The sequence below is a fragment of the Pinus tabuliformis genome, chromosome 7 (genome assembly GCF_031772625.1).
Source record: "Pinus tabuliformis cultivar Carrire ecotype Pingquan chromosome 7, CPIR1, whole genome shotgun sequence".
Taxonomy (NCBI): Eukaryota; Viridiplantae; Streptophyta; class Pinopsida; order Pinales; family Pinaceae; genus Pinus; species Pinus tabuliformis.
This window is the reverse complement of record NC_142293.1, coordinates 1015690279-1015716678: the sequence shown is the minus strand read 5'-3', so window position 1 is coordinate 1015716678 and position 26400 is coordinate 1015690279. Positions and strand designations below refer to the sequence as shown.

The 26400-nt window shown below is 40.1% G+C and overlaps 2 protein-coding genes and 1 long non-coding RNA gene across 3 annotated transcripts; all 3 read right to left on the bottom strand.

Moving 5' to 3' along the window:
• Window positions 1-6933: 6933 nt before the first annotated feature.
• LOC149251009 (uncharacterized) lies at window positions 6934-10383 on the bottom strand. Its single transcript, XM_089453812.1, has 2 exons — window positions 9427-10383; window positions 6934-9156 (listed from the first exon to the last, which is right to left on the bottom strand). The coding sequence occupies exons 1-2, from the start codon at window positions 10381-10383 to the stop codon at window positions 6934-6936; spliced, it is 3180 nt and encodes a 1059-aa protein (XP_089309938.1).
• Window positions 10384-12388: 2005 nt separating this feature from the next.
• Window positions 12389-13108, bottom strand: LOC149251008 (uncharacterized). Its single transcript, XR_016265968.1, has 2 exons — window positions 12971-13108; window positions 12389-12798 (listed from the first exon to the last, which is right to left on the bottom strand). It is a non-coding gene; the product is annotated as an uncharacterized LOC149251008 (long non-coding RNA).
• A 10694-nt stretch (window positions 13109-23802) lies between these two features.
• Window positions 23803-24678, bottom strand: LOC149251007 (pentatricopeptide repeat-containing protein At3g22690-like). The gene is made up of 2 exons (XM_089453811.1): window positions 24244-24678; window positions 23803-24060 (listed from the first exon to the last, which is right to left on the bottom strand). Exons 1-2 carry the CDS (start codon window positions 24676-24678, stop codon window positions 23803-23805), a joined length of 693 nt encoding a protein of 230 aa, XP_089309937.1.
• Between the last annotated feature and the right edge of the window lie 1722 nt (window positions 24679-26400).

Below are 26400 nucleotides of genomic sequence, written 5' to 3'. Positions count from 1 at the left end.
GTTGAAAGCACACTGTCAACTAGCGAAAGTGAAGTCCCACGACAAAAAGGGAGAGTTAGACCTCCCTTTAGATTGTGCGAAGGTGACCATGCCCTCCACCGTTGTCCCTTCTTAGACGAGGATAAAAGAGTCTTGGATGATCGTCCGGTTTCACCGTTACGACTCCCTCCTGGATATAAAAAACTCTTACCGAGTCCTTCGTTAGTTGAGAATCCAGCTGGCCCGCTCAAGTGGTCAGCTGAAGCGCCGGTCATTGAAGATGAACCAGCTGAATCCATACCCGACGAAAGTCAAAAGGTCGAGGCAGCAGTTGACCCGGTCTTGCCTTCAGAGGTTTTATCTTCGAATGATACAGTCACTGAAGAGAATAAGGATGACACTGTCCAAATTCTCTTCATCAACACAGACTCCGACGAACACGGGGGCAACCTACCCATTCCTTTATCGCAGGAAGGAAGTTCGTCAGAGCCATACCCAACCGTCTACTCGGTCCCACCTCCAAGCAACCTAGTTGTATCCTTCGACTGGAACCAACTAGGCAGACCTCGTTTGCCAGCAAGCATGCCATTCCGAATTATCGTTCAAATATACAGAATGGTCATGGCTGGCACCATCATTGATGAGGGGCATCTGTGAGTATCCTTTCCTCTATTGCTTGGAAAGCGCTTGGTTCGCCATCGCTTTTTCCTGAAATGAGAAATCTGACAGGCTTTGATAAAGGAACCAGTCGACCTTTAGGGATCCTCCCCAATGTGCCCATAACATTGAAAGGGAAGACCGTTCAAATGAACGTGATGGTCATTCAAGGACCTTTGGATTATAACCTACTCCTTGGACGAGACTATATATATTGCATGGGAGCCATCGTCTCCTCACTCTTTAGAGTAATGTGTTTTCCGCACGAAGGAAGAGTGGTCAAGCTCGTAGACCAGCTTTCATTTCCCAGATCACGCATCGCAAATAGTCATATACCATCCCTAAATGGTCTCTTCACACAAGAAATGTCTCAACCCACGGTCCGTCCTCCCGATGAGCGCGAGTGATTCGGAAAGATATGACTGGAACCCAGGGGGCATGTGTCCTGGTCTGCTTCGACAGGAAAACTTCGGATATAAGGTAGGTTTCCACGGGAAAATATGACTAGTCTGTACCCCGTCCATCTAGGAAGAGGGGTTATTCTAGAATAAGATTTTCTTGTCAAAGTTATGTGTTTGGCGCTCGTTGTCACTCACCTTTGTCTATCTCGGTAGACATCACCGAGGAAATGTTTTATTTGCGCCGCAAATAGAGCAATCTTTGGTAACCTGTAAGAGGTAGGCCTCTCTCATTAAAACAAATGTTTTAACGAACTAAATAAGGGGTAACCTTGAAATCATACTTTATACCTGGGGGCATGCAAACCTTTTGGAGTGCAAGCAAGGGGCAGCTATTTATTTTTTAAATTTTTAGGTCCTCCCTTTAAACCTGTAGGCTAACCCTTTAAACTCGTAGGATTAGTAGTTTCCAAACTTGCATAACGAAAGGATGTGGGGCATAGCTTTGTAAGGCGCAAGCTCCATAAAAAAGGGCATCTTATATGAGACATTCTTATCATATGACTGGATAATCGAGCAGTTTTATCACATAGTTCATGCTCGTTAAAAAATAAACATAAGATCGAGCAAGTGTTTCAAGCCGCATTTAAGCTCGTTAAAAAATGAACTATCCTCCGGTAAATAACCACCGTGAATGTAACATTATCAGCCATTAAAGCCTTGGTCGTGTTTGCACCGTCACCTCCACTTTTCCATTTGGCCGATCATTCACCTCCATATGAGTGTTTACCTATTTTGAGGAACAGCTGTGAAGAGTGATTTCACTAGCCATCCTTGTGACACTGCCGTGATTGGAAAATTCCAACCCTTACCTAGAATCAGCTGCTACCCATTTTATCACTCGTTCCTCAAAAGACGAGTCTTCTTTAAGCTCTTTTCATCTGACTCATAAAATATGAAAAGATTGCCGATTTTTGGCCTTCCAGCTCGTTAAAGCGACAGGAAGAGCTATCCCTCCTCTAGATTTTAATCTTTTTGGACCTGAGGGATTATTGCACAAAATGATCGAGCGCTTATTTTGTTTGGCTCGTTAAAACTATCGAAAATTCATCCCTTCTGTATTGTTTTATACTTTTTCGGACTTAAGGGATTAGATGACGAAAAAGGAATTCCGGAGTTAACTTTATGTACCTTTTCAGACTCTCTAAAAATGAAAAGGACCGAGTTATCTTTGTCGTTAGACTCCTTAAAAATATTAATAGCGACAAACTTGTCTTTAGACGAGAACGAGTTTCACTATCGCTAGGCTCGTTAAAACATAGCGATGGGTTTTCCCGAAGGGAAAATTATAGAACAAGCATATGTTATCCTCCTCAAGCTTGACAAAAAATAAAGAGGTACTGGTCAGCAATGACTAGGGAAAAATTGGGAAGAAACTCAAAGAACCTTTATTGGTAGCAAGTCGCCCTTGAACATGACACTTCCACTCCGTGCCTGAGTCGGTTTGGGTTGTTTCATTCACCGGTCACATCACCATGGTCTCGCCATACCATCCACCTTTGGGGTAAATGCTACCGATCCATCACATAAGTGTCGCTGACATGTTCAAGAGAAGTCATCCAGAGAAGTCAACCGTGTCCCATCCACTGCCATACATTATACTTCATTCTTTCATGACCGCAACCCTGAACCATATATCATCAGATCGTTTTCACCTCCATCAAAATCATTTACTCCGTTCCATGTCATTGATGTGGGATACATCAAGGCCCTCCTTTGACGGATCGCTTCTTGTCGACATCAGCTCATTATCCAAGAAGTTGATCTAGGAACACCCCCTTCAGTACTTTGAAGCTTGCATGCCTCAATGGCAAGTTTCTCACTTCCGGCGACATGTATACATCAATGACCTTCGACCGAAACATTTTGCATGGTGTTCGACGCCAAGTCCTTTACTCACACCACGTGAATTGTACTGTAGTACCTTGAGGGTCATCATCCTTATCGGTGATTCTTCTCGTGCTTCACTACAACAAAACCAGCGATTTGCGCCAGATTTAGCACCAGATTTTAGTGCATTTTTTTAGTAATTGTGATGAGCAACCTGGCGCTAAATCTGGCTCTATTGTACAATTTTTAAAGTGTCCTTTTTTGCACCTGATTTTGCATCCTTTTTCACGCTAGATTTTGCATCATTTTTTACACCAAACTATGCATCATTTTTTGCATCAAATTTTGAACCAAGATTTGCATCTTATTTTATGACAGGTTTTGCTTCTACTTTTGTGTCATTTTTTGCATCTATTTTTCATTCTCTTTTGCTTCCTATTTTGTGTCATTCTTTACTTCCATTTTTGCACCATCATTTTCATCAAGTTTACACTGTATTTTGAATCCAATTTAACGTCTTTTTATGCATCCATTTTGTGTCAGTTTTTGCATCTAGTCTTACGCCAGATTTTGTATCTAGTCTTACACTAGTTTTTGCTTCTATTTTTGCACCAGCTTTGGTGCCTATCTTTGCACCATGTGTTGAATTTGATTTAGAACCAAATTTTGCATCCATTTTTGTGCCCATTTTTGCATCTTTTTTTGGACCATTTTTTACATCCACATTTACGTTTGATTTGTCTCCATTTTTCCCATCTCATTTTGCACCATATTTTGCGTCATTTGTTTCATCCAATTTTGCATCAATTTTAACACCATCTCTTGCATCTAATGTTACATCATTTTGAGCATCCAAATTTGCATTTATATTTGCATCTTATGTTGAGTCATGTGTTGTGTCCACCTTTGCATCTTATTTTGTGTCTAATGGTACATTCAATTTAGAGCCATTTTTTACGTCTACTTTTGTATTTGTTTTTGCACCAAGTTTTGCATCCAATTTTAAGCTATTTTATGCCCCTTTTTGCACCATTTTTTTGTGTCTACTTGTGTCCAATGTTGCACCATTATTTACACCGACTTTTTCATCCAATTTTGCATTTTTTTGGTGTCCAGTTTTACATCGTTTTCACCATCCAAATTTGCATCTTTTTTGCCTCATTTTGTGTCCACATTTGCATATAATTTTGTGTCTGAGTTCAAGCCTAAATTTGCATGTGATTAGGAATCATTTTTTACATCCAATATGGCATCCTTGGTTTCACCTTTTTTCAGCCCCATTTTGCATCTTGTTTTATGTCTTTTCTTACATCTTTTTTTTTTCCTTTTTTGCACCCAAGTTTGCATCCCAAATTTACACCATTATTTGCATCATCATTTGGCATATTAATTTGTAACGTTTTTTTCTTCTTTTTAATGCTCAACTTTGCATCTTATTTTACATCTAGTTGTTGTCTTTTTTTGCATCTAATTTGGTGCCCATTTATGTGTCCTTGTTTTTGCCCAATTTGATATCCTTTTGTACGCCATGTTTTGTTCCCTTCTTTGTGTCAACTATTGCACAATTTTTCACTTCTAATTTAAAACACTTTGTATGTCAATTGTTTACATTTTGTATTTTTTTTTTCTCGGTAAAAACTAGCTATTCTATTGTATTATATTTACAAGTCAACTTTACAATCAGTGTGACATGCCGTCCAGGGCCTGCAGTGGCACTCTGGATAGCTTAGCTTTGAAACAAAAAGCTCCCTCGCAGGGGCAGCACCTACAGAACTTCCTAAATTCCTCCAAAAACTTACTGAGGCTGGAAACCAAAATGACTTGACAAGCAACAGAACTTGGACAAGCAACAGAACATGACGGCCCACGCAGGGGCTCCCCTCAAAAATTGACTGTGGACTATGTCCATCAGAGAATTTACATTGGACCGACATGTACAAGACCATACTAAAAACTGAGTATAAACTGGACCAACATAGACAAGACAGATTTAAAAATTGCAAGTGAACAAACACAGTGATGACCAGAACCCAAGTACCCGCAGAGACCGTTATCCTGGAACCGAGCTGAGAGAGAAAGGCATGAGCCGGTGCGCGCGTTGGAGGATCAGTCGTCGCAGAGACTCTTATCTTCCACGATATAGCACCATCCCTTGCCTTCAGGGACTCCTTCCCACATGGCGGTCCATGGATCCTTTGCAGTACTCTGAGGTTCCAGCGCCTGAGGATGCGAGGGTGCGTGCATAATCTCCTTCCCTGAGGTGCCCACCTCATTTGGTGGCTGCAGAACAGGGCTTTCCTCCCCTGTGCCCACTGGAGGTGGTTCCGCTGATCCTGGAGGCTTCCCATCATCATTCCTTTCAGGAACTTTAGTAAAAAGAACTGAAATATGAGCATTGATACCTGCAGTGTCCTGTGAGCTTCCCAGGGTGAACACAACTGAGCCAAATGCTGGAAGAACTGGCTCCCGTTCACTTGAGCTACCAACCTCCACGAATTGCCCAGCTCGAATTGGTGTGGCTCTTGCCCGCCTGTAGCAGTAGCAGCAGCAGCAGTGATGGTGCTCATCCGCTGCTGGCTGTCGAGAGGACGAACCTCGCCCAGGTCCTCTTCTGCTTGGTTGTCGTTCCCGTAGCTTTGCCATGGACTCCCCTCTGTCTTCCTTGTGAACCTGAGGCGGATTGTAAGACCAAACACAAGGCGGATCTCGCCCCGAGTCCCCCTCAGGCGTGTCAACCTCTGAGCAATCTTTGCCTGAGGGAGGAAATTCACTCCTTGTAACCCGTTTGCCTTGCAAGCTCTTGAATTGCTGCTCCCACCGAAGGCATATACCTGAATTGCAATGACTGAAGACCAAGACTGTTTGCCGAGGTGGTAGGATAACCACCCACCCAGAATTCTTCCACGTCTGTGTCTCCCCAGCCTCACTATGCCAATGTGCTCATAGCGTCTCTTCTGCACCTTGATATCCTGCCTCATTCCCTTGCTGTGGGCGAGCAATAACTGCATACTGCAACTCCATCTATTCTCTCTGCACGACATTGAATGCCTAGAGCTCGGGTTGCGGAATTTTGATCTTTGGCGGCGTCTTCCCATTAACTTTAACTATTAGCACGGAGCGGCACATGCTGGGCATGTGGCTCGAACCCCTGTGACGTGCCAGCACCCGCATCTGGGGATTCAGTGTCTCTCTGGAGAAGAATCTCACATTCCTGAGTCTGTTGATTGCTAGGGATGATGTCCAAGTTTCCTGCTTGGAAAGGTTGGTTACCTTCTACCCCAATATTGGCTAGGAAATCAGCAACCTTATTACCTTCTCTTCTGGTGTGATGCAAGGAGAGGGCTCTGTGGTTGCGTAGCTCATGAGCGATGTTGGTTAGCCTTGCTTCAAGTCTCCAACTGTCAGCTACTTTTCTAGCTTGAGAGCCATTCTGAATGCGAATTGCCATGTTGATGATGATCTGGGAGTCGCCTTCCACTATCAACGGTTGAAGATTTAGTCACTTGGCAACTAAGAGCCCTTGCCAGAGTCCCTCCAACTCCGCGGAGTTATTGGTGTCCCACCCTATATTGCCGAAGTAGATCTGCATGGGGGAACCATTGTGATTGCGTATGATACCTCCAAATCCTGCTGGCCCAGGGTTGCCTTTGGAGGCTCCATCGAAGTTGAGTTTGTATGAGTTGGTGGGTGCGGCAATCCAATTTCTGACTTCTGTGATATTGCATTTCATTGGCTGATGAGTGGCATGTTCTTGTGGCAGCTCCAGCTTCCAGTTGTCCAGGATGTTTTTCTCATTATCTGTGGTAGGGAGATCTTCTTTAGTCCATGATTTCAGAAGCATGGTTTCTCTGAGATTGCCATGCAGTCTGCTCCATATTTCCTCCATGGGCGAGCTTTGGTTTTTGAATATGCGCCTATTCCTTTCCTTCCAGATGTTCCATAATACTGTTCCTGGGATTATGTTCCACATATAGTTGAGGATCGCATAGTCATAGGGGCTTTTTGGCCACTAACGGATGGTATCTATGATGTCGCCTGGTCCTTTGCATCTTTTTTGACACCTGAAACCAACCTTCTCCCATAGCTGATTGGCGATTGGGCATGTATCCAGAAGATGCTGCAAGGTTTCCTCATTTTTAAAACAGTTGTGGCATATTGAAGGCCCTTGGAAATTGCGTCTTCTCAGCTTATCCCAGGTGAGAATCTTTTTGTGCCCTACCATCCAGAGGAAATGGGATATTTTGGGCCAAGCTTTGAAGCCCCATATTCGCCCCCATAGAGGGTCCGGCCTGGTGGTGGAGTCGCCTATAAGATTATATGCTTCGGAAGTGGAGTATGATCCTTTGGGGAGGTAGCCCCATCTGAGGATATCCTCGCTGTTCTCATACCGTATGCGTCTCTTCTTTAGTTCGTTTTCAGGTGCTGCAACTTCCTGAATGTTTGTGATACTGGTGATCTGATTGCTCGGTCGCCACTTCCTAAATCCATTGACCGCTTCCTGTTCCCAGAATTGATGGACGGTTGCATGCTGCTGCTCCTGTCTGTTCGGAATGTTCATTGAAGGAAGAACACTTGAGAGTTTGGGCAGTTGGTTCCAAGCGTCATTCCAAAATCTAGCACTGTGACCATTCCGTGTTTCCCAAAAACTGTGTTTCTGGATGAGCTGATGATGCTGTTTGGCGGCATTCCAAATAAGTGACCCACTGATTGTTGGCTTGAATCTTATGAGCTCTTCTAGGGGCATGTTGTTGGTGTATTTGGCGGTCCATATTTTGGCCCATAACTTGTCTGGATTAGTTATCCATTGCCACCATATTTTGGCATTCATGATGGTATTGTTGTATTCTGGATCTCTAAGTCCGATGCCGCCTTTGATTTTGGGCCTGCATACAGTGTCCCATTTCACTAGTGCCCATTTGCGATTAGTGGCTGAGCTTCCCCACAAAAAGTCACGCTGCAGGTTTCTCAATCTTTTTAATACCCACTTTGGTGCCGCAAGGATAGAAAAAAGATAGAGAGGCATGGCTTGGAGGATGGACTTAATAAGCACAACCCGACTAGCTAGATTGAGGGAGCGATGAGTCCATAGGTTGAGTTTTGAATCGAGCTTCTCAAGGAGAGTTCGCCAGGCAGGCTGCTTTATGGCCGAGGCAGTGAGGGGAGCTCCAAGGTATGTGGAAGGGAGAGAGGCGATTTGGAAGCCCAGGATACGGGATACTGCAGATTTAACTGATGGAGGGGTGTGGAAGAAGAAGATTTGTGATTTGGAATTATTGACATGAGTGCCAGAGGCTTCAGAGAAGTCATTGAGTAGGGATTTCAAGCAAGAGGCTTCCTGAGCAGAGGGGTAACCATAAAGCATGGTGTCGTCAACAAATTGCTGATGAGAGGAGGCTGGGGTATTATGGATATAGATTCCTTTGAGCTGATTAGACTGGAGGGCCTGCTTGATGTGTCTGCCAAGACCCTCCGCCATTATCACAAATAGGAAGGGGGAGAGGGGGTCCCCTTGTCTTATGCCTCTGGAAGGTTTGAAAGGGCGGGAAGGAAAACCATTGACAAGGAGGGAGAAATGGGAGGAGGTGATAAGGCTCATGATCCATCGAACCCAGGTGGAACAAAAGCCAAAAGCTTTCAACATTTGTTGGATGTAAGACCAGCTGAGCTTGTCGAAAGCTTTGGAGAGGTCGAGTTTGAGTAACATACCAGCTTGCTTGGATTGCTTGAGCGAATGGATAATCTCATGTGTGAGGATAATGCCATCAAATATTTGTCTGCCTTCGACATAACTCGATCGCTCCGGAGAGATGAGCATGGGTAGAAGAGGTTTTAATCTATTAGCAATGACTTTGGAAATGACTTTATAAAAGACATTACAGAGAGCAATGGGCCTAAATTTATCAGGAGTTATGGAGTTTTCCTCTTTGGGGATGAGAGTGATGAAAGTGGAGTTGAGGGAGGGGAGAAGCCAGCGTAGATCTCTGGATTCCTCAACTACTTGCCAAACCTCCACTTTAATCAAATCCCAGAAAACATGAAAAAACGTGGTAGTGAAACCATCTGTTCCTGGGGCCTTACCTTCTTTTAGCTGCGCCATCGCCTCGTCTACCTCCTGGGTTTGAATTGGGCGCATGAGTAACTCGTTGTGCTCCTCTGTGACCAGCTTGGGGATGTTGCTGGTGATTTTTCCAATCGCCCTCTGCCGATCCACCGCCTGCTCCTGGTGTACTTGCTGAAAGTGATTGAGGAGGATGTCTTCTATTTTCTCATGCTCCTCAACTTTTACACCTTCTTGGTTTTGGATGAAAGGAATCTTATTGTGCATCCTTCTCTGTACTGTAGTTCGATGGAAGAACTTGGTGTTGCGCTCCCCTTCTTTTAGCCACCTGACCCTTGATTTTTGCCTCCAGTAGATTTCTTCCTGCTTCCTTCTTTCTTCAAGCTGGTTGTGTAGGTACCGTTCTTTGTCCAAGGTAGCCTCTGTGTGCCCTGCATTTATTACTTGCTGATGGAGATCCTGCAGCTCCTTATTGAGCTCCTGTTGCGCCTCAAAAATATTCCTGAAGGTCTCCCGATTCCAGCATTTTAGGTGACTTTTTAGAAATCGCAGTTTCTGCTGTAGCTGGAACATTTTTGAGCCTTCTGGTGGGATGAAGGAGGCCCATATGGTTCTGACGAAGTCCTTGAATGCTGGATGTGTTAGCCAAAATCCCTCAAACCGGAAAGGTCTCTTGGTTCTATCCCCTGGTCGCTGCCATTGCAAAGCTATTGGCCAGTGATCTGACCCGGAGTGGGCCAAGATTGCGGCGGTGAGATCACCTCCTAGATGCACCGCGTTATCCGAGATCAGGAAGGGGTCTAGTTTAGAAGCAATCTGATGCTTGCCACTTCTGCGATTGCTCCAGGTAAATGTGCCATTGCAGAATGGCATGTCTATGAGAGAGGCGTTTTGGATGAAGTCCTTGAAGCGCTCTACTTCAGGTTCCAATCTGGATCTTCCTCCTATCTTGTCCCCTGTTTTAGTTATCATGTTGAAATCTCCTGCAGCAATCCAAAGTGGATGCTGCCTATTTGTGCTTAGCGCTTCAATGGTGTCGATGAGCACTCTTTTACTCCCAGAGTCTTGCGGAAAGTAGACGTTGGATAAGTTCCCATGTATGTTGGTGCCTAGAATGTGAAAGGCAGCTTGAATTAGGTGATGGGATGCATGGAAATCAGTGAGCATTACAGCCTGGGTGTTCCATGCTATAGCTTGCCCACCAGAGGCTCCCGTGGCATCCACCGCTACAGATCGGCATCCTGGCCAGGCCTTTGAGAGTATGCGACCCAGCGTGGTACTATTGCATTTGGTTTCTTGGAGGAAACACATCTGTGGATTTTCCATCTTGATCATGTTTTTTAGCATTCTATATTTTCCTGGGCTATTAAGCCCTCTTAAATTCCATGATACAAGCTTCATAGTTTAACTAGTTTGGGCAGGGCTGTAGCACTTTGTCAGCTTCGCGTATCTACCGGAATCTACCAGGATTTTTCCGACCTCTATTGTTTTTTGGAGATCTGTCTTCCTACCCCTTTTTTTGGAGTCCTTTGGTCGTGGGCTGCCATCCCAAGTGCTGCCAGGTTGTATGCCCAGTTGGTGTTGGTGGAACGCTCTGGAGATGACCACTTCCAACTTATCTATATCCGATTCAGAGATTTTTTCGTATGCCTTTTTCTTGGAACATAGCTCCAGTTCAATAATATCCAGGCCGTGTAGATCTATGCCTTCTGGTTCTTCCTCCATATTTCGCACTTGACTGGTTTCCTCTTGATGGGTGTCTGAATCCTGAGGGGGGATCAGCTTCCCATCCACCTCCATTTCCTTAAGGATCTCCTCTGAGTTTTCCTGATGCCTGCTTAGTATGGTCGGGATGATAATGGGAGATTTGGACTTGGGAGGGGGGCTGGAGGGAGGGGGTTGAGTGGACGAGGAGGGGCGTGCCGGGATGCGTTCAGTATCAAGGGGCTGATCCTCTGAGAGATCGCCTAGGGACTCAAAGCTGTTCTTGGTAGCATGATTTTGGGGTTTGGAAGGCTGGGGTTTGGACCCATTCTGAGGCCTTTTGTACGAGCGCTTTCTATTTGAAACTTTGGTAAAGCCATCTTGAGGTGGGGATTCAGAAGAATCAGGAGAGCTGGCTTTGACATTGAGAGGGCAATCCCGAAACAGGTGCCCTAGTGCATGGCATCTCCTGCACCTGAAAGGCACATGCTCATAATCGAGAGGCTGGATCCACTCCTCGTCGTGATGGTTGAGGGTAACTGATTCAGGAAGAGCTTCATTCAGTCGAATAAATACACATATTCTTGCATAGGAAATATACTTACGGGCTTTTGTTTCTTCTGATGCTCTTATGTATTTTCCCACCCCATTTCCTATGCCCATTAGACAGTCTTCTTCCCAGTATTCATCCGGGAGTGAGTATAGTCTGATCCAGACAGGTGCCCAAGTGAGATCTTCCTTGTCAGGGTTAAATCTGGGCATCCATTCTCTGATGTAGAGACCTGCCGAGTTGAAGAAATACGGACCTCCTCCCAGGATCCTGTATTTGTCTTCCAGACAGAAGAAGATGGCAGTGAAGAATCCCTTCGGCCCTAGCTGGAGAGTGATATCTCCCTTAGGCTTCCACTTTGCTGCAATCCAGCCATTTAAGGCCCGTTCTGTTGGCCAGAACCCTATGAATTTTCCAATGATTTCATGGTCTTTCATAAACTCGATCCTGCTGTCGATTTTATCTCCTGGCAGTTCTATTCGCGGCCTTTCCTTAGCTACCGGTCGACAGGTAGATGAGGTTACCTTCAGTCTATTCGCCTGAGTCTCTTGTTCTTCTGGTGGATCATTGTCATTTCCCTGTTGCTTCTTCCCTCTGCTGAGAATGTCCGGATCAACTGACCCAAAGATGACCTCTCGTCCTGGGCTGTGCCATGAGGGAGAGGGCGTTGACGCCCCCCCTGAGGTGGAACCATTATCCTTCTCTGATCCCCTTCAGCGCTGTCACGCTGCAGAGATTCTTGAGCAGAGCCTGCACCTGATCCGCTGTACTATCTGCGCCATCGAGGGTTTCATCCTCAGAACCCTAGCTCAGCCGCGCACCTCAAGAAATGGTTTACATTTTGTATTAATTCCTAGTTTAACATCCAATTTTACTTTCAATTTTGCATCCATGGTTACATCCGCATTTGACTTCTTATATAGAGTATATTTTTCTTTACATATATGACCCCCTTTATAGATTCATAGTGAAATATATGATAGTTTCTAAATATCATTAAAGCAGATATCACAATTCAAAATCATTTGTAAATAAATTTAAGAGAAATTGACAACATCCATCCAAAAAATAACAATGTGTCATTAACAATTTTCAAAACATGTATAAAATAGCAACATAATATTAATAAAATCAGTATTATTTTTAATCAAAACAAGTAAAATTCAAATATGATTAACAAATCAAAATATTTCATGAATATCGTTATTCTATGATAAATTAACAACATACATAAATCAAACTCATCGTATGATTACAAAATCAAAATGTCTCATTGATATAGGGTAAATTCACAACACCCATCTAAACATAACAATGTCATTCTAAACAATAATTTCTTCATAAAAAACAATGCATGTGCATGCCTAGCTACCACCACCAAGATCATCCTCATGATCATCTTGACCATCCTCATTACTCTGATCCACATCATCACCAACACCGCAACTATCATCATCATCTCCTCCTTCACCACCATCATCCTCATCCTCATCTTCATCATCTCCTGATATATGTTGAACATAATTTGGATCATCGTCTTGGCAATCATTACCTATAGCATTCTGACAAAAAAAATCAATATTACATGTTAGTATTAATTACATAACACAACACATGTTTTTGTTATACAATGTTAACCATAAAATGAGGTAAGATATAATATCTAATAGTACTAAAAAAAAATATGAAAATATGGTTTAAAAGTGTATTGGAAATCCAACGAAGATTACATACCATAGAGTCCATCCAAACAACAAATTCAACCCATCTCTTTTGCTGCAGCACCTCCTTTTCCAAATGATTTAGAGGTCTTCCATATTTTAGTTCCTATCAATCAGTAAATAGGGAGAAATTAGATAACAATGACTTTCTTCTAGTACAAAATTTATTAAAAAAATATCACATGTTTAATATACTTACAAAGGTTATCAGTGCTTTTAAACCTTTCTGGCCACTACGATGAGTGACTTTTGTCTTGGTTAACCTCGCCTTGGATGCCTTGTCCTTAAACATAAACCAATTCAATTTATTTTCACACAAATACATGTCTAAGATACTTATAAGTACTAATACATTCTAAATAATGTTTAATGAAAAATTCAATACCTGAATGCTCTCATTCCAGCTTTTCTTTGTGCATCCAACTTCTCATATGATTTTACAAGTTCTTTCCATACTTTAAAAGGTATGTCAATAGGTCTTTGTTTCAGTCTTTGATCTTGAGGCAATTTTTTAATTTTTCTTGTTTGGTTAAAAAAATTGGTTAAAAAAAACCGAACAAGTAATTCACATCAATGGCATGGGGACTCTATGGATATGTGTAAAAAAATGGCTATAAAGAAAACATCCAAAAAACATATGAGCTCTCCCTTTGATGGTCACTTGGGGCATATGGCTGGAAAGGAACAACTCCATTTTTGAAAATCAAGGACAATCCTTTCTCAAAGTCCTTCCTAATATTTTCTCCAAATGTCTTAAAATGAAAAACAAAATTCAAACGTCATCCTTAAACATCTCCCTTAAATATAACGTTGGACCATAAATTCTTCATTTTTATTGTTATCGGCTCTGGAATGATTTTTCTATATGCAATTATATAATGAAATATGTGTGCACTAATGAAAAAACATTGAGTTTCATTTTTCATAATCACAAACAATGAAAAAGAATCACACGTAACTAGCATCATTTTGGAAATTTTATATTTATTAAAAATCTTTAACATGTTTTCCTCCCATATCTCATAAAAAGGAGTGAAATTTTTTATATACTCTCCAATAAGCCCTACAACAAAACCAGCGATTTGGAGGTTTTACACTAAGTTTTTCAACATCGAGCTTACTAGGGCTTGCACCACCGGGGTTATTAGTAAGAATCTCATGAGGTTTGCATAGCCATGATTATTAGAATCAAAATAGTAGGATTTGCACTAAAAAACAGTTCATAGTGCTTTCCTGCTGGGGAGAAAATCACCAGTTCAACTTCTGCAGTGCAGAGCACCGAGAGCTCGTAAGCTTTCTTCAGCAATCCACCTACGTTTGGAAAATGTAGCCTACCTGCTGGCGATGTTCTCAATCCTCTTCCTCTAAATCTTTCCCCTCACTATTCTTGTATGTCCTCTTTCGTTTTTCCCTCCAAACAAACCCTCTCAAATTGAGAAAGCAGAACAAGTCACTCGATGAGAATCCGAATCCAATTATCGCTTCTAACAATAACCCAATACGATACCAGAAGTGATTACACAAAACCTCATTGACTCTTCATTTGCTTGGAAAAGAGCCAAGCATATACTTCTAACGAGGGTTTCCGTCTCAAGTCTGGCTCGCAGGACGTCGCTTAGTCAATTGCGAGAAACGTTTTCCACCTGCCTGTCACATACGGTTTGTCACACTATATATTAAAATAAGGTTGATCATACTAACAATAAGGTTGTATAGTTTAAAAGGAGGGCTCTCCTGACTGCATTTGGTTGGTTTATAGAAAAGATTGCTGGAATGTGTAATGTGAATGCTCTGCTAACTATTTTTTAAGCATTTGGAAGTATTAAAACACCCTAGGATAATTAATGTAAGACCTATTAATTAATGTTTAAAGATGGCTATTGTCCTTGGGCTACCTTAGCTGTTCGTGTTTAGTGATCTGTGGTATTATGACTCCTCAAGTCACTATTAAACCATGAGAACCATTCCCAGGTAGACTAGTGTGACATTGTGGATGAGAACCAAAACTAGACTCCTATAACCTCCTTTTTCATCCTTTAAATTGCAGAATTAACTGACTGTTCTAGTAATCGTTCTTGAGCACCTGAAGATGTGCACCCTAAATAATAAGAATAATACCTTGTAACATATGAATAGTCCATCCTGTGCATGTAGGATATGCACATGAGGTCCAATAAAATCACTAACCAGAATACCAGGTGTTATTAAAGCCTCTACAGGTTGATATATATGAATGTTACAGTGTGCAGGAGTATGATTCAATTCCATACGAAAATACAAAACATCTGATAGGATTTCCTTATACCTCATAGGCAAACAACCATTGTCCCTTCTATAGATGAGCAGAATAAGTGCTTGGTTCTCTACACTAAATAAAGACAAAGTATAGTACTTATTGCTGACAAAATAGGATTTAAATTGCGGTTCAATTGCTTGACATTCAGCTGGTCACAGAATTATAGAGTGCATAATCATAAGTGATGTTGCGAGCCTCATTGCTCAAAGTCTAAGGGTCTTGCGAGCCATAATCACAGCCATGTATGGCATATCTTGTGATTATGGCATTTTATGAGGTCAATTCTTGTGAAGACATTTCAGTTTATAATAAATTTTGAACCTCAACAGAGTTTTGGCAAGACCTGGCTGAGCTAGGACATCAACAACACAGCTGATATGAATGACATAATCTAGCCTCAAGAGGGAGGCTCTTTTGTTTCATCACTCTAACAATCTATGAAGTGGTGGAAAGCATAACAACTTCCCCTTGAATATGACACCTAAACTGAGTACAAATCCTAAATGATGCAGCCTTTGGTGCATGTCTCTCAAAGTATCGATATTTCAAATGTTGAAAGCTCTTGTGCCCATTTGATATGCATTCGATTGCAGTTCCCCTGAAGAAAGAATCTTATAAAGGTGAGGCCATGGCCAATATGTTAGCCATATCCATTGGAGTTGCCATTGCTTGACAACTTTAGTGTGATCAGTCCCACCATGATTCACATGGGCTTCTACTCAACACTGGCTATTGCTATTGTAAGAGTCTTCAAGCTCGTTGAACCCATAGTATTGATAAGTGTATTCTTTGGGTCTCTGGTTTTCAAATTCTGCCTATTTTTTCCTCTCAGTATCATTATTTCAAATGCTGAAAGCTCTAATTCCCATTGCTGTGTATTTGATTGTGGTTTCCCTGAAGAAAGAAGCTTATAAAGGTGAGCCCGAGGCCAATATGTTGGCCATATCCATTGGAGTTACTATTTCAGCTTATGGGGAGGCCAAGATGAATGCATGGGAGGTGATTCTCCAGTTAAGTGCAGTTGCATGTGAGACTACCCAATTAGTTCTCATACAAATTCCACGAACATCAAAAGGGATTAAGTTGAATCCCATCACATCTTTGTTGCTCCTTGTTGCCTTGTTTTTCTCAGCACCCCCTGGGCCTTAGTAGAATACCCATTTCTGATAATCAGTGTCTCTTCCTTTGATTTGGATTACATGACATTTCTGCTTGTGCCTTGGCTCTTAATCTTGCAGTGTTTCTTCTGATAGGAAAGACTTCAGCCTTGACTATGAATGTTGCTGGTCTTGTCAAGGATTGGCTGCTCATAACATAATATTTTTCTGTAATAAATGAAAAGGTTACAGTCATAAACTTGAGTGGGTGTGGACTGGCTTTTCTGGCTGTCTGTTACTATAATCATTTGAAACTTCAAGCTCTCAAGTCCAATGACAACCAACCAACGTACCTCAGCAGTGCAACGGATGCCAATGATGAAGGAGAAGGTTTGATAATGACGAGTGGGAGATTCTCAATCAGAGATTCAGAACCAGTAGAGAAAAATCAAACTCAAGCTTCATGATTAGGTATTTAGATCATTAATATTGTCTTGTGCTAGAGATTACTGTTCTTGGATTGGCTCCTCTATGCCCAGATCTATTTGCAGGGAACAGGCCAGTCATTCACAGTGAAGAAGATAATGACAAGATTAGTGTATAATGATGGACAGGATGGTGCCATGGTGCCAACCTAAATCTCAAGTAAGGAGACATCTGTTCATCAATTTGTCAAGAAGCATGGCCTACAATTCAATTGCTCTAAGCCTATCACTTCTTCCACCTGTCAAATAAATTGTTTCCTGTTTGTTTAGTTGACTATGGTTCTAATAAATATACTATTGTTTGATGTAAAAAGACAAAACAAAACAAAAAATATGGAAAGTTGTGACCCCATTTTCTAACTACAAATTGAAATCGGATTACCATAGTGACCACCTCTGCTTATTGGAATCAAAAAGGGGGTGGGTTATGCACAATCCTCCGTATCATTTTCTATTACCAGAGATAATTAAAGCCACCCTAAACTCAAGTCTTAACTATGCTGATAGGGTGTTTGGGGAGGGGGATCCCTTACCAACCCACTATAATCTGCACAAAAGCATCCTAAGAACATATGCAAAATGCTCTCCTATCATCTAATGTCCAAGCAAGGAAACTCTTGAAAATATTATCTTTGCTCTGCTAAATGTAGGGCTAGTCTAATAGGTGGAAGGTGCCATACTCTGGATCAGTCTGAAGCTAGTTTACCCCTAATGGGTGGAAGGTGCCATACTCTGGATGAGTCTGGAGCTGGTTTACCCCTAATGGGTGGAAGGTTCCATACTCTGGATCTGTCTGGAGCTGGTTTACCCCTAATGGGTGGAAGGTGCCATACTTTGGATCTGCAAAGTATCTGTCTAGAGCTGGTCCATAACTCGCTCTGATTATGTATGGCCTAGTCTAATAGGTGGAAGGTGTCATACTCTAGATCAGTTTGGAGCTGATTTACCCCTAATGGGTGGAATGCGCCATACTCTGGATCTGTCTGGAGCTGGTCCATAACTCGGTCTGATTATGTATGATCTGTAACCTAATATGGCACAACCCCGAACAGGCATCAAAGATGTTGATTGACCACCAAGGCAGAAGGTTGAGGTGAGATCCCATCTAAAGTTGGAAGGAAAGAAACTATGGATAAAATCTTGGTTGCTCCTCTGAATCTGGGGTAGAATAACAGTTAGGAAGTACCCTGTGTAAACGATGAAACAACATAGAAATGCTCCCTTAGTGCTTCCAGATGTATACCAATTAATGAGCATTCAAGTGTTATTTCAAATATGAATCAAATTTGAAACAATGTCAAAATTTTCCAAAATTCAAGAGAGCAGTGCTGTAAATGAAATCAAAGTTTAGATTCCAACATACAATGGTCAAACTAGTGCCAAATAAACACATTAATGATGTTCAGATATGACAGAAAGACACCAGCACCAAAGCACAAGACTATGTATGTAAAACAATGCATCCACAATAATAATAATAAAAAATAAAAATAAAAAATAGAAGATATATACTAGTTCCAAAACAAGAAAGTTTACATAACAATGATGAAAATACACCCCAAAGTTTGATCATTCAAGACGTTAGCATGATCTCAAGAATTCTGCAGTAAAAGCTAGTACTTGAACTCCTAGTAACAGAAGTAGAACCAGTGTGATGCTAGTATTATTGAGTGGATGTTTGGGCTGTTATCAGCACTGATTTAGTTTTGGATATACCTGAGATATCAGTCATGCAAAAATTTTCAAAAAGGAAACGTTTTGACAGAGCAGAGTGTGATCTGGTTGCAGAGTAGCAAACCTTGTTCATAAATTCCAAAGGGCAGAGAGATAGGCTTGTTCATGCGTTAATGTGAGTCTTTAGAAGATGTATCAAGCTATAAAATACCAAACCCAACATGAATACTTGCAGATTAGAATAATGTGATCTCAAACTCCAGACATCGAACTTCAATAACATAGATCATTCCAATTATATTAGTCAAATTGTTCATCTTGTTTTGGCATGACTCTGTCCTTGGAGATGTTCTATGTTGCTAGATTTATCAGAATGATTGCAAGAAAGAAATGGAAACAGGGTAAAAATTAAACTGTTTATGCAGTCAATTGTTCCATCATGAAAGTGACTTGGAAGGCGTGGATCTCATGCATTTGAATGTTATGATGAGCAATAAATGATTATTATGCCATTTGTGTGTTTTATCTCTCATAAACAGATTCAGATCTGAAAAGAATTAGATTTGTAGCCCTGAACGTCAAGCAATTAGGGCAGAATTTATTCAACTTGCCAAGCAAGTTGTTCACCTTGATTTAGGGTCGACGCTTCTGTAATGTGTAGATCAAGAAAATGGTGCAACACTTACCCTAAATCCTTAGTATGTGAACTTACACAGGAACTAATGGAAATTTCAAGCATCCTGCAGGCAATTCTGCCTAAGGATAACGCAAATGGAAAAAAGGTAATTTGTATCAACAGGATGACCAATGTCAAATATTTTTTTTTGGGAAGATTAGAAAACAGCCAGTCATGATTTTGGCAAAACTGAAAAATCAATTGCCAGTCAGAAGATGCATATATTTTTGCCTAATTAATATATACATTTTTTTCTTTGAAAAAAAAAAAGTCAAATATTATGTAGAATATTACAAGAAGGAACATAGGTTATCAATAAATGGATTCCAGCTATAAGTGTGAAAAAAATTATTAACCTCGGAACCATTCTGCAATCACAAGAAATTAACATAAAAGCCACTTATCCCTGCCTGATAAATAAAATAAAATAAAAAATTTAAGAAAAATCTCATCCAAGACTTTCACAATGAACTCTGGGAGCAAGAGTAAATCAAATTGAAATTGACCAGCCTCTGATTTTTTCAATCTTAGAGGAAGTACTAAGGAATTTACAAACCGTTTCTCTGTTTTAAACATCTTATACACTCCAAGATAATTGAAAATTATTCCATTTAACCTGGGATATAGATCAAGACAGACCAATCCTGTAAAATACAATAGCAGTAGATTGAATAAACCATTAACTTGGGGAGGATGAAAAGAATATTTAGTTCCACAGAATTCTATAGAAAGAATAGGCCACAAAATTGTAAAATAGAATTCATGGAATGCTAGATGACTAGTCTACAAATCACTTTTATTTAGCTTAGTTTATTTATTAGTGAAAAGTAACCTTAACTCAGCTGCAAACAATTGTATCTTAGGCAACTACTCTCCATGGTGAGTCCAAATGGTGAATAGAATTCATACTTGCAATGTTCAGAAAGGTTCAAATCTCATGGGGATTATACTGGCCTTGACTCATGAGGACTTCTCACTCTATTCAATGAAGCAAAATAACTTGAGACAACTGCAAGCAACTAACTTGTTTCTGCCTTTCTGGAAAAAGTAATTGAACTCGAATTTTACCACCTTGCTGCAGCAAACACATAGTTAGAAAGCTATGTCGCACTGGCTTTGGGACGGGGGGTAGCAGGGATGGTGGGTAAGTTTCCGGAACCACCAGAGTTCACCCCCAAATTTTTCAGGGGACAGAAAGTTGGAGATGACAATAATATATAAATTATTTTATATATTATAATAATAATAGTAATAGTAATCATAAATATTTAAAATTTTGAAAATAATAAAATATTAAATATAATAATAATAATATTTTTTTCTTAATTCACCACGATAAATATAAAACATTTAAATAAATTCCAATTGCAAATAAGAAACACTGTGAATAAGAATTTAAATAAATTCAAAGAGAAAATTTAAATAGATCCCAAAAGCCGCTGTTGATGCCCACCCCCCTGACACTGATAAAGATTATAAATATAGTCAGGGATAAGAATTACAGAGGAATAGCAAGTATTGACTGAGAGTATGATGCACTGGAGTCTGTGAGTGCCAGCGCCGCAGAAAGGAATTGCTGAGAACAATTTTAGAATGATATGCTGAGATGGCAGGTAGGATTTAGAAAATTAGAAGCAGGTAGGATTTAGACTTCAGGCAGGTGGAGGGATGGATTTAGGTTATATATATATATATATATAGATATAATCTTGAACTGTCAGTAGGTTCAAGGGTCAGTTGACTGTCCCAGATATTTTTGTGAGGGACAGATTGGGAATGCCCTAGAAGTTCCCATGTCTCCAATGATGCCCCCAGCTATTCTGGGACATTCCCAAGCCATTTTTAAGTCCCCAAAACACTGGAATGCAGGGTACAAGGAATTTGTCATCAGGCACATGTTGACTCTCCAGGCAACATAGTTGGAAAGTAAGAGAGATATGGGAGACACGAGTTGAAAAAAAAAAAAATTAAAAAAAAAGTCTGAAGTACAAGTTAATTACAAAAATGTAGATGAAAGTAAGAATGACCAAAAATTCTTTCAGTACGAATGACCAAAAACACTCCAGTGGTATTTCATTAAAGAACATAAGTTTATTATTTTGAATCCTGACTGTCTTCTCCCATATAATCAACTTCTAAAAGGTTAAACATTCCTCTAATGTTTAGCAAACAGACAAGTTGCTGAGTCGAGAGAACAAAGGAAGGCAAGTAGCATCTGTCTCCCTCTCAACCTTGCACATCCTACCCCGCACCTAGAATGGTTTCGCTTACTGTAGAGGAGATTCTGTAGCACATAAACAAAAAACTTAAGAGCCACCCTTATTGTCTTTAGCATAAACACTCTCAATAACGAAAAAGAATTTGACTTTGTGTTTAAAATGGCAAATGCATGATGTAGAAGTAGTTTTAGATAAGCTAACTCTAGCTGCTTAGTACTTACTAGATTAGGAATGACTGCCACAGGTTATTCATGGATATAAATTTTAAGATAATGTGTTGGATAGCAAAAGGTTAGAATATGATTTTTATTAGTATATTTGTTGTACTTTGAACTGCAGCATTTTGCTTGGAACTGGATACAACTTACGCTTAATTAATTAAGATAAGCTAACTATAGTTGATTAGTAGAATGGGGACGACTTTCAGTGGTTGTTAATAGTAAATTAAAAGTTGGATGAAAAAGTGTTAGAATGAAACTTTTATAAGTTTAGGTTTGTTGTACTTTGAGTTGCAATATTTACTCAGAACTGAATAAAACTTATGCCTGATTAACAACACATGCAACAAAATATTCAATATGAACATATAAGGGTTTAAACCAGGAATTTCAAGTAAGGAGATGTTAAAGTCCTCTCTTTTTTTGAACGATGTAAATCAATGATACTCAGAATCAACAGGGGAAACCATTATTATCCTCATTTTGTTACAAGTTGTATTTTAATAAAATCTTAATTACCCCAAAAATCAAAGCATGCAGCATGAAACGATATTGAAGACGACTGTGCTGAGATATTATCTAAACAACACTGTTGAATGAAAAGAGATTCAAACTTCCTAATGCCAATCATTTTCTGGGAATGGAACCTAAGCAACATTAAGCTAATTAAGACTCAAAATTTTTGTATTTAAATTTCATAGACAATTTAATTCCTCCAGAGCAGATGGCTTCTCATTGACTTGAAGTGTTTTGAGCTGTATTTTTCACTCAATTTAGGTTCAGCGAGTCATACGATTAGCCCTTGTCACATGCCAGCCAGAGGTCACAAGTTCAAACTGTGCAGAATCAGCAATTGCAAAAGTAAACCTCTCAACGAGCCACTCAGTTCTGCACTTCAACATGTTACATAACACACAAAAGTTCTCGCATTATCTAGAAGCGTGATGATTCATGTTTACAGCCCTAAATTTGATCAACTTAGCAAATCGTTAACAACAAAGACTCAACGAGAACCCTTTTAACATAATGCTACAATTCATTTGAAGGTAAAGCTCAACCTACATGCATAAAACTTCAAATAACATAACAATCAACCCTCAACATAGCATGATATCCCTTTACACATGCCAGCCAGAGGTGACGAGATCAAGCCCTGGGGTCACCGATTGCCAAAGGCAACATCTCAATGACCTAACAAGTTATGTTCTTTCCGCCACTGTGATCAAAAACTTCTAGGATTTTCTATCTAGCGACTTCATTGATTATCTGTGAAGTTAAGACAGGCTATCCTGATATTTGAACTTTTACCCATGGAAATTAATCTTTCATTTGAAAGGAACACTTCAGTGATTATCTATGAACTTAGGACAGGTTGTCGTGATATTTTAGTTTCACACATGGCCATAGAGTTTTTCTTTTAAATGAATACCTCATTGATTATCTCTAAAGTTAGGACAGGCCGTTGTGATATTGGAAGTTTTAAGCATCGAACGGCGCTTTGCTTTTAAAGAAATTGAAATGCTACATCGGAAGTGATTGTTATCAGGTTTACAGATCCAGTGTAAAAAACATTGGGATTAAATGTTAGAAGTCTAGGATGTAGTGATTTCATGCACTATTTTTTTTTTTAAGTTAGGATGGGCTTAATAAACCTCTAGAATTGTCTAGATGATTAAATCATCACCTAAATTCGATGTGCATAACTCGAAGAAAACCGTTTTGGGCCAAAAAAAATGCAATTCATTTTAAGGCAAAGCTCAACTTCCAGGCTTGAAACCTGAAATATCATAACCTGTCCTAACTTTACAATTTATCAAAGAAATCACTACATTCTGAACTCATCAAGAGAACTAATGCTTCGCATTTCATTTTTGAAAATCATTCGTCACAGGCTATCTCTAAAACGCAACAAGAACCTCTTTATCGCGAATTCTTTTAAAGGAAAAAGCTCAATTTTCTTGAAAATATAAATAACGCAACAGCATGCCCTAACTTGAAAAATGATCCATGAAATCGGTACCTGGGAAGCTTGAACGAGCTCGTCCAGGGAAGCCGGAGGTGGCAGCTGCTGCTGCTTCTGGCTGTGATAGACCGCGCCCAGTTTCTCTTTAACTCCATGTTTGCTGAGTGAAAACCCTCGCAGCTTCCTCAGAGAAGACTTCATTTTCGCTACAGAGATTTTATGCTTCAGAAACAAAACCTCGAATCACCGTCTTAAAATGCAGAAAACCCCCCCGTCCTGAATCTGTCCGAACTCCATTACGCAAATCTCGCAATAGCCCCTCTGAAACGGTCAAGACATTATTGAGGGTCTTGGTATGAACGGGCATGCTGAAAATTCTCTTCGGCTCTTTTCTCAAATGGAGAACAGTGGCATGAAGCCAACCTAGATCACATTCGTGGGTGTTTTGACTGCATGCAGTCATGCCACAACATCTCTGTCAAGACATTTTGTCAAACAATAGACGTGCCATTTCAATACTTGCACATTTCGAATAGAGATCTGTGAGGGAGGTATCTACAAAGATGTTGATCTCAATCTCATTTCTAATCATGTAACTATGCACACACTTACCTCGTTGAAGAGCTTCGACCTATGTACATGCTCGGAGAACACTAACCATAGTAACGGGACCCGGTACCACCTCCTCTAGCAGCATTTGATGGAAAAGCATCAATGCCTCATAGGCATGTCCATTCTGAGAATATCCAACAATCATAGAGTTCCATGACACCAAATCTCTCTCACACATTTTGTTAAACACTTGGCGTGCGTTCTCTATACTTCCACATTTTGCATATAGAGCAAGAAGGGCGTTCCCCACAAATAGATTGCAATCCAATCCGGCTGTTATTATAAAATGATGAACCTTCATCCCCTTCAGAATAAAGGGAAGAATGAGTTCATCGAGCTGTATGCCTTTCTGCCACATTTGGGAATAGAGTAGGAGGGCTTCCTCACAGGGTCCATTCATGGCGTACCCTCTGATGGGAACATTCCATAAAACACAGTCCCGTTTAGGGGAATTTTCAAAAACCAGTCGTGCATAATTCATGCGGTCGACTTTGTATAGAGGTTTATTAGTTTTCTTAGCAAGAAAATATTTCCATGAAACCCAAATCTGAATATGTGTGTACAAGCTTGCAAATATGAAGCCACACCTTCGTAAGTATCAATAACGGCATTTGGCTTCTGTGTTTGTTTCTATTTGTCAGTGGTTTTGCATTTAATGGTAGTGGAAGCTACAGTTGGGCTACGACAATGGATGAGATAGGCATCGCCATTGATGTTGATGTTAGAGTGTGCATGAATATTTACATGCTCTTCCTTTTTAAGTATGTGACGAAATTCTGCTAAGTTGGAGGTTGCACAAGGTAGGATTGTCTGTGCCAATTCCATTCTTCAACTGAGGGGACGAGAAAGACACCCCATGTATTTATTTCCAAATTAGTAATTAGTATACGGTAAGCTTCCTCGCACTCATAATACAGGGAACCCTTAATGCAAGAAATGTTACATGTTACCAAAAACATAGTAGGATTCTTTCATTATTGACAAAATCAAGCACATGTGCAAGGGAAGTATTCATCTATGGATGGTTAACAAGTTCATTAATAACTACAAGCAAACGCTTCAAAATATGTATTTAATGATCTCTAGTCATCATCTAAAGAGTTCAAGAATAAAATCAATTCCAACCTAAGTTCTAAGTATATGGTAAACCTCTACTCTAGAGGTTCTATTATTGTAAAATTTCACAACTATGGAAGTTGTGGCAAGGTCTCAAAGGAGGGACTTTCTTTTTGGGGCAAAACTAACCTTTTTTCAAAAGATAGTTTCTATAATTGAATCCATCTTCAATATCCATTTCTTCAACCCCACTCTGCCGGATTTGAATATTGAATCCCCCCTACTTATTTTGGGATGAGATGATCTTTCAAAAGCCAACATAAATATATTGGGGACTTACAACAATATACAAACTAAGCAAGGAAGGGTATACACACATGTGTTAGAATTTGAATTGAAGTTGACTTGAGCAAAGGTATAACAATGCATATTTAATTAAATATTGGTGATTTTAACAACCACGTCCATTAGATTAAAATAATGATACTTTATGTGTATCTATATGCAAAGACAAAATACTTGAAAGGAACCTTCCCAACAACAAAGGTCATTATAAGAAAAATGGAAAAATAACAAGTTGATGGGTGGTACGATTGAATGAAGAATCAAAGGGCAAGAAAGAAGAGACATCCAAGTTTAGTCCTAATAAAATATTTTATGGCCCCTTCCAAGGAGTGCGTTATTAAGAGGGACACAAACATGATCATGGAGTCTGTGCTAAAGTATTATGGGAGAAATAGGAAGCATGTGAATGAGATATTATGGATTTCAAAAGAGAAATCATGTTATTCAATCCAATAGAAGCAAGGGGATTGGTGCTACTTGAGACTCCATAAGCTCTAAATCAATTGGTGAAAGCAAGAAGTCTAAAAGATAAATGCAAAGAAAGGAATATCCATCTATGTACAAATCTATAATAAATAAATTCAAAATTATACAGTGTTTCCATATAGACAATGTTAGGTCCCTATAACACTAGTGATTTCCCCATTACTAGTGTCATTGTGGCCCTTACTGTTATTGTTGTGCCCTTATTGTCCCCATATTGTTATTATTGTGCCCAATAGAAGCCCACTATTGTTATTTTTGTGCCCTTATATTATTATTGTTATGTTGACTTTGATTATATTGTGACCCCTTAGACTCC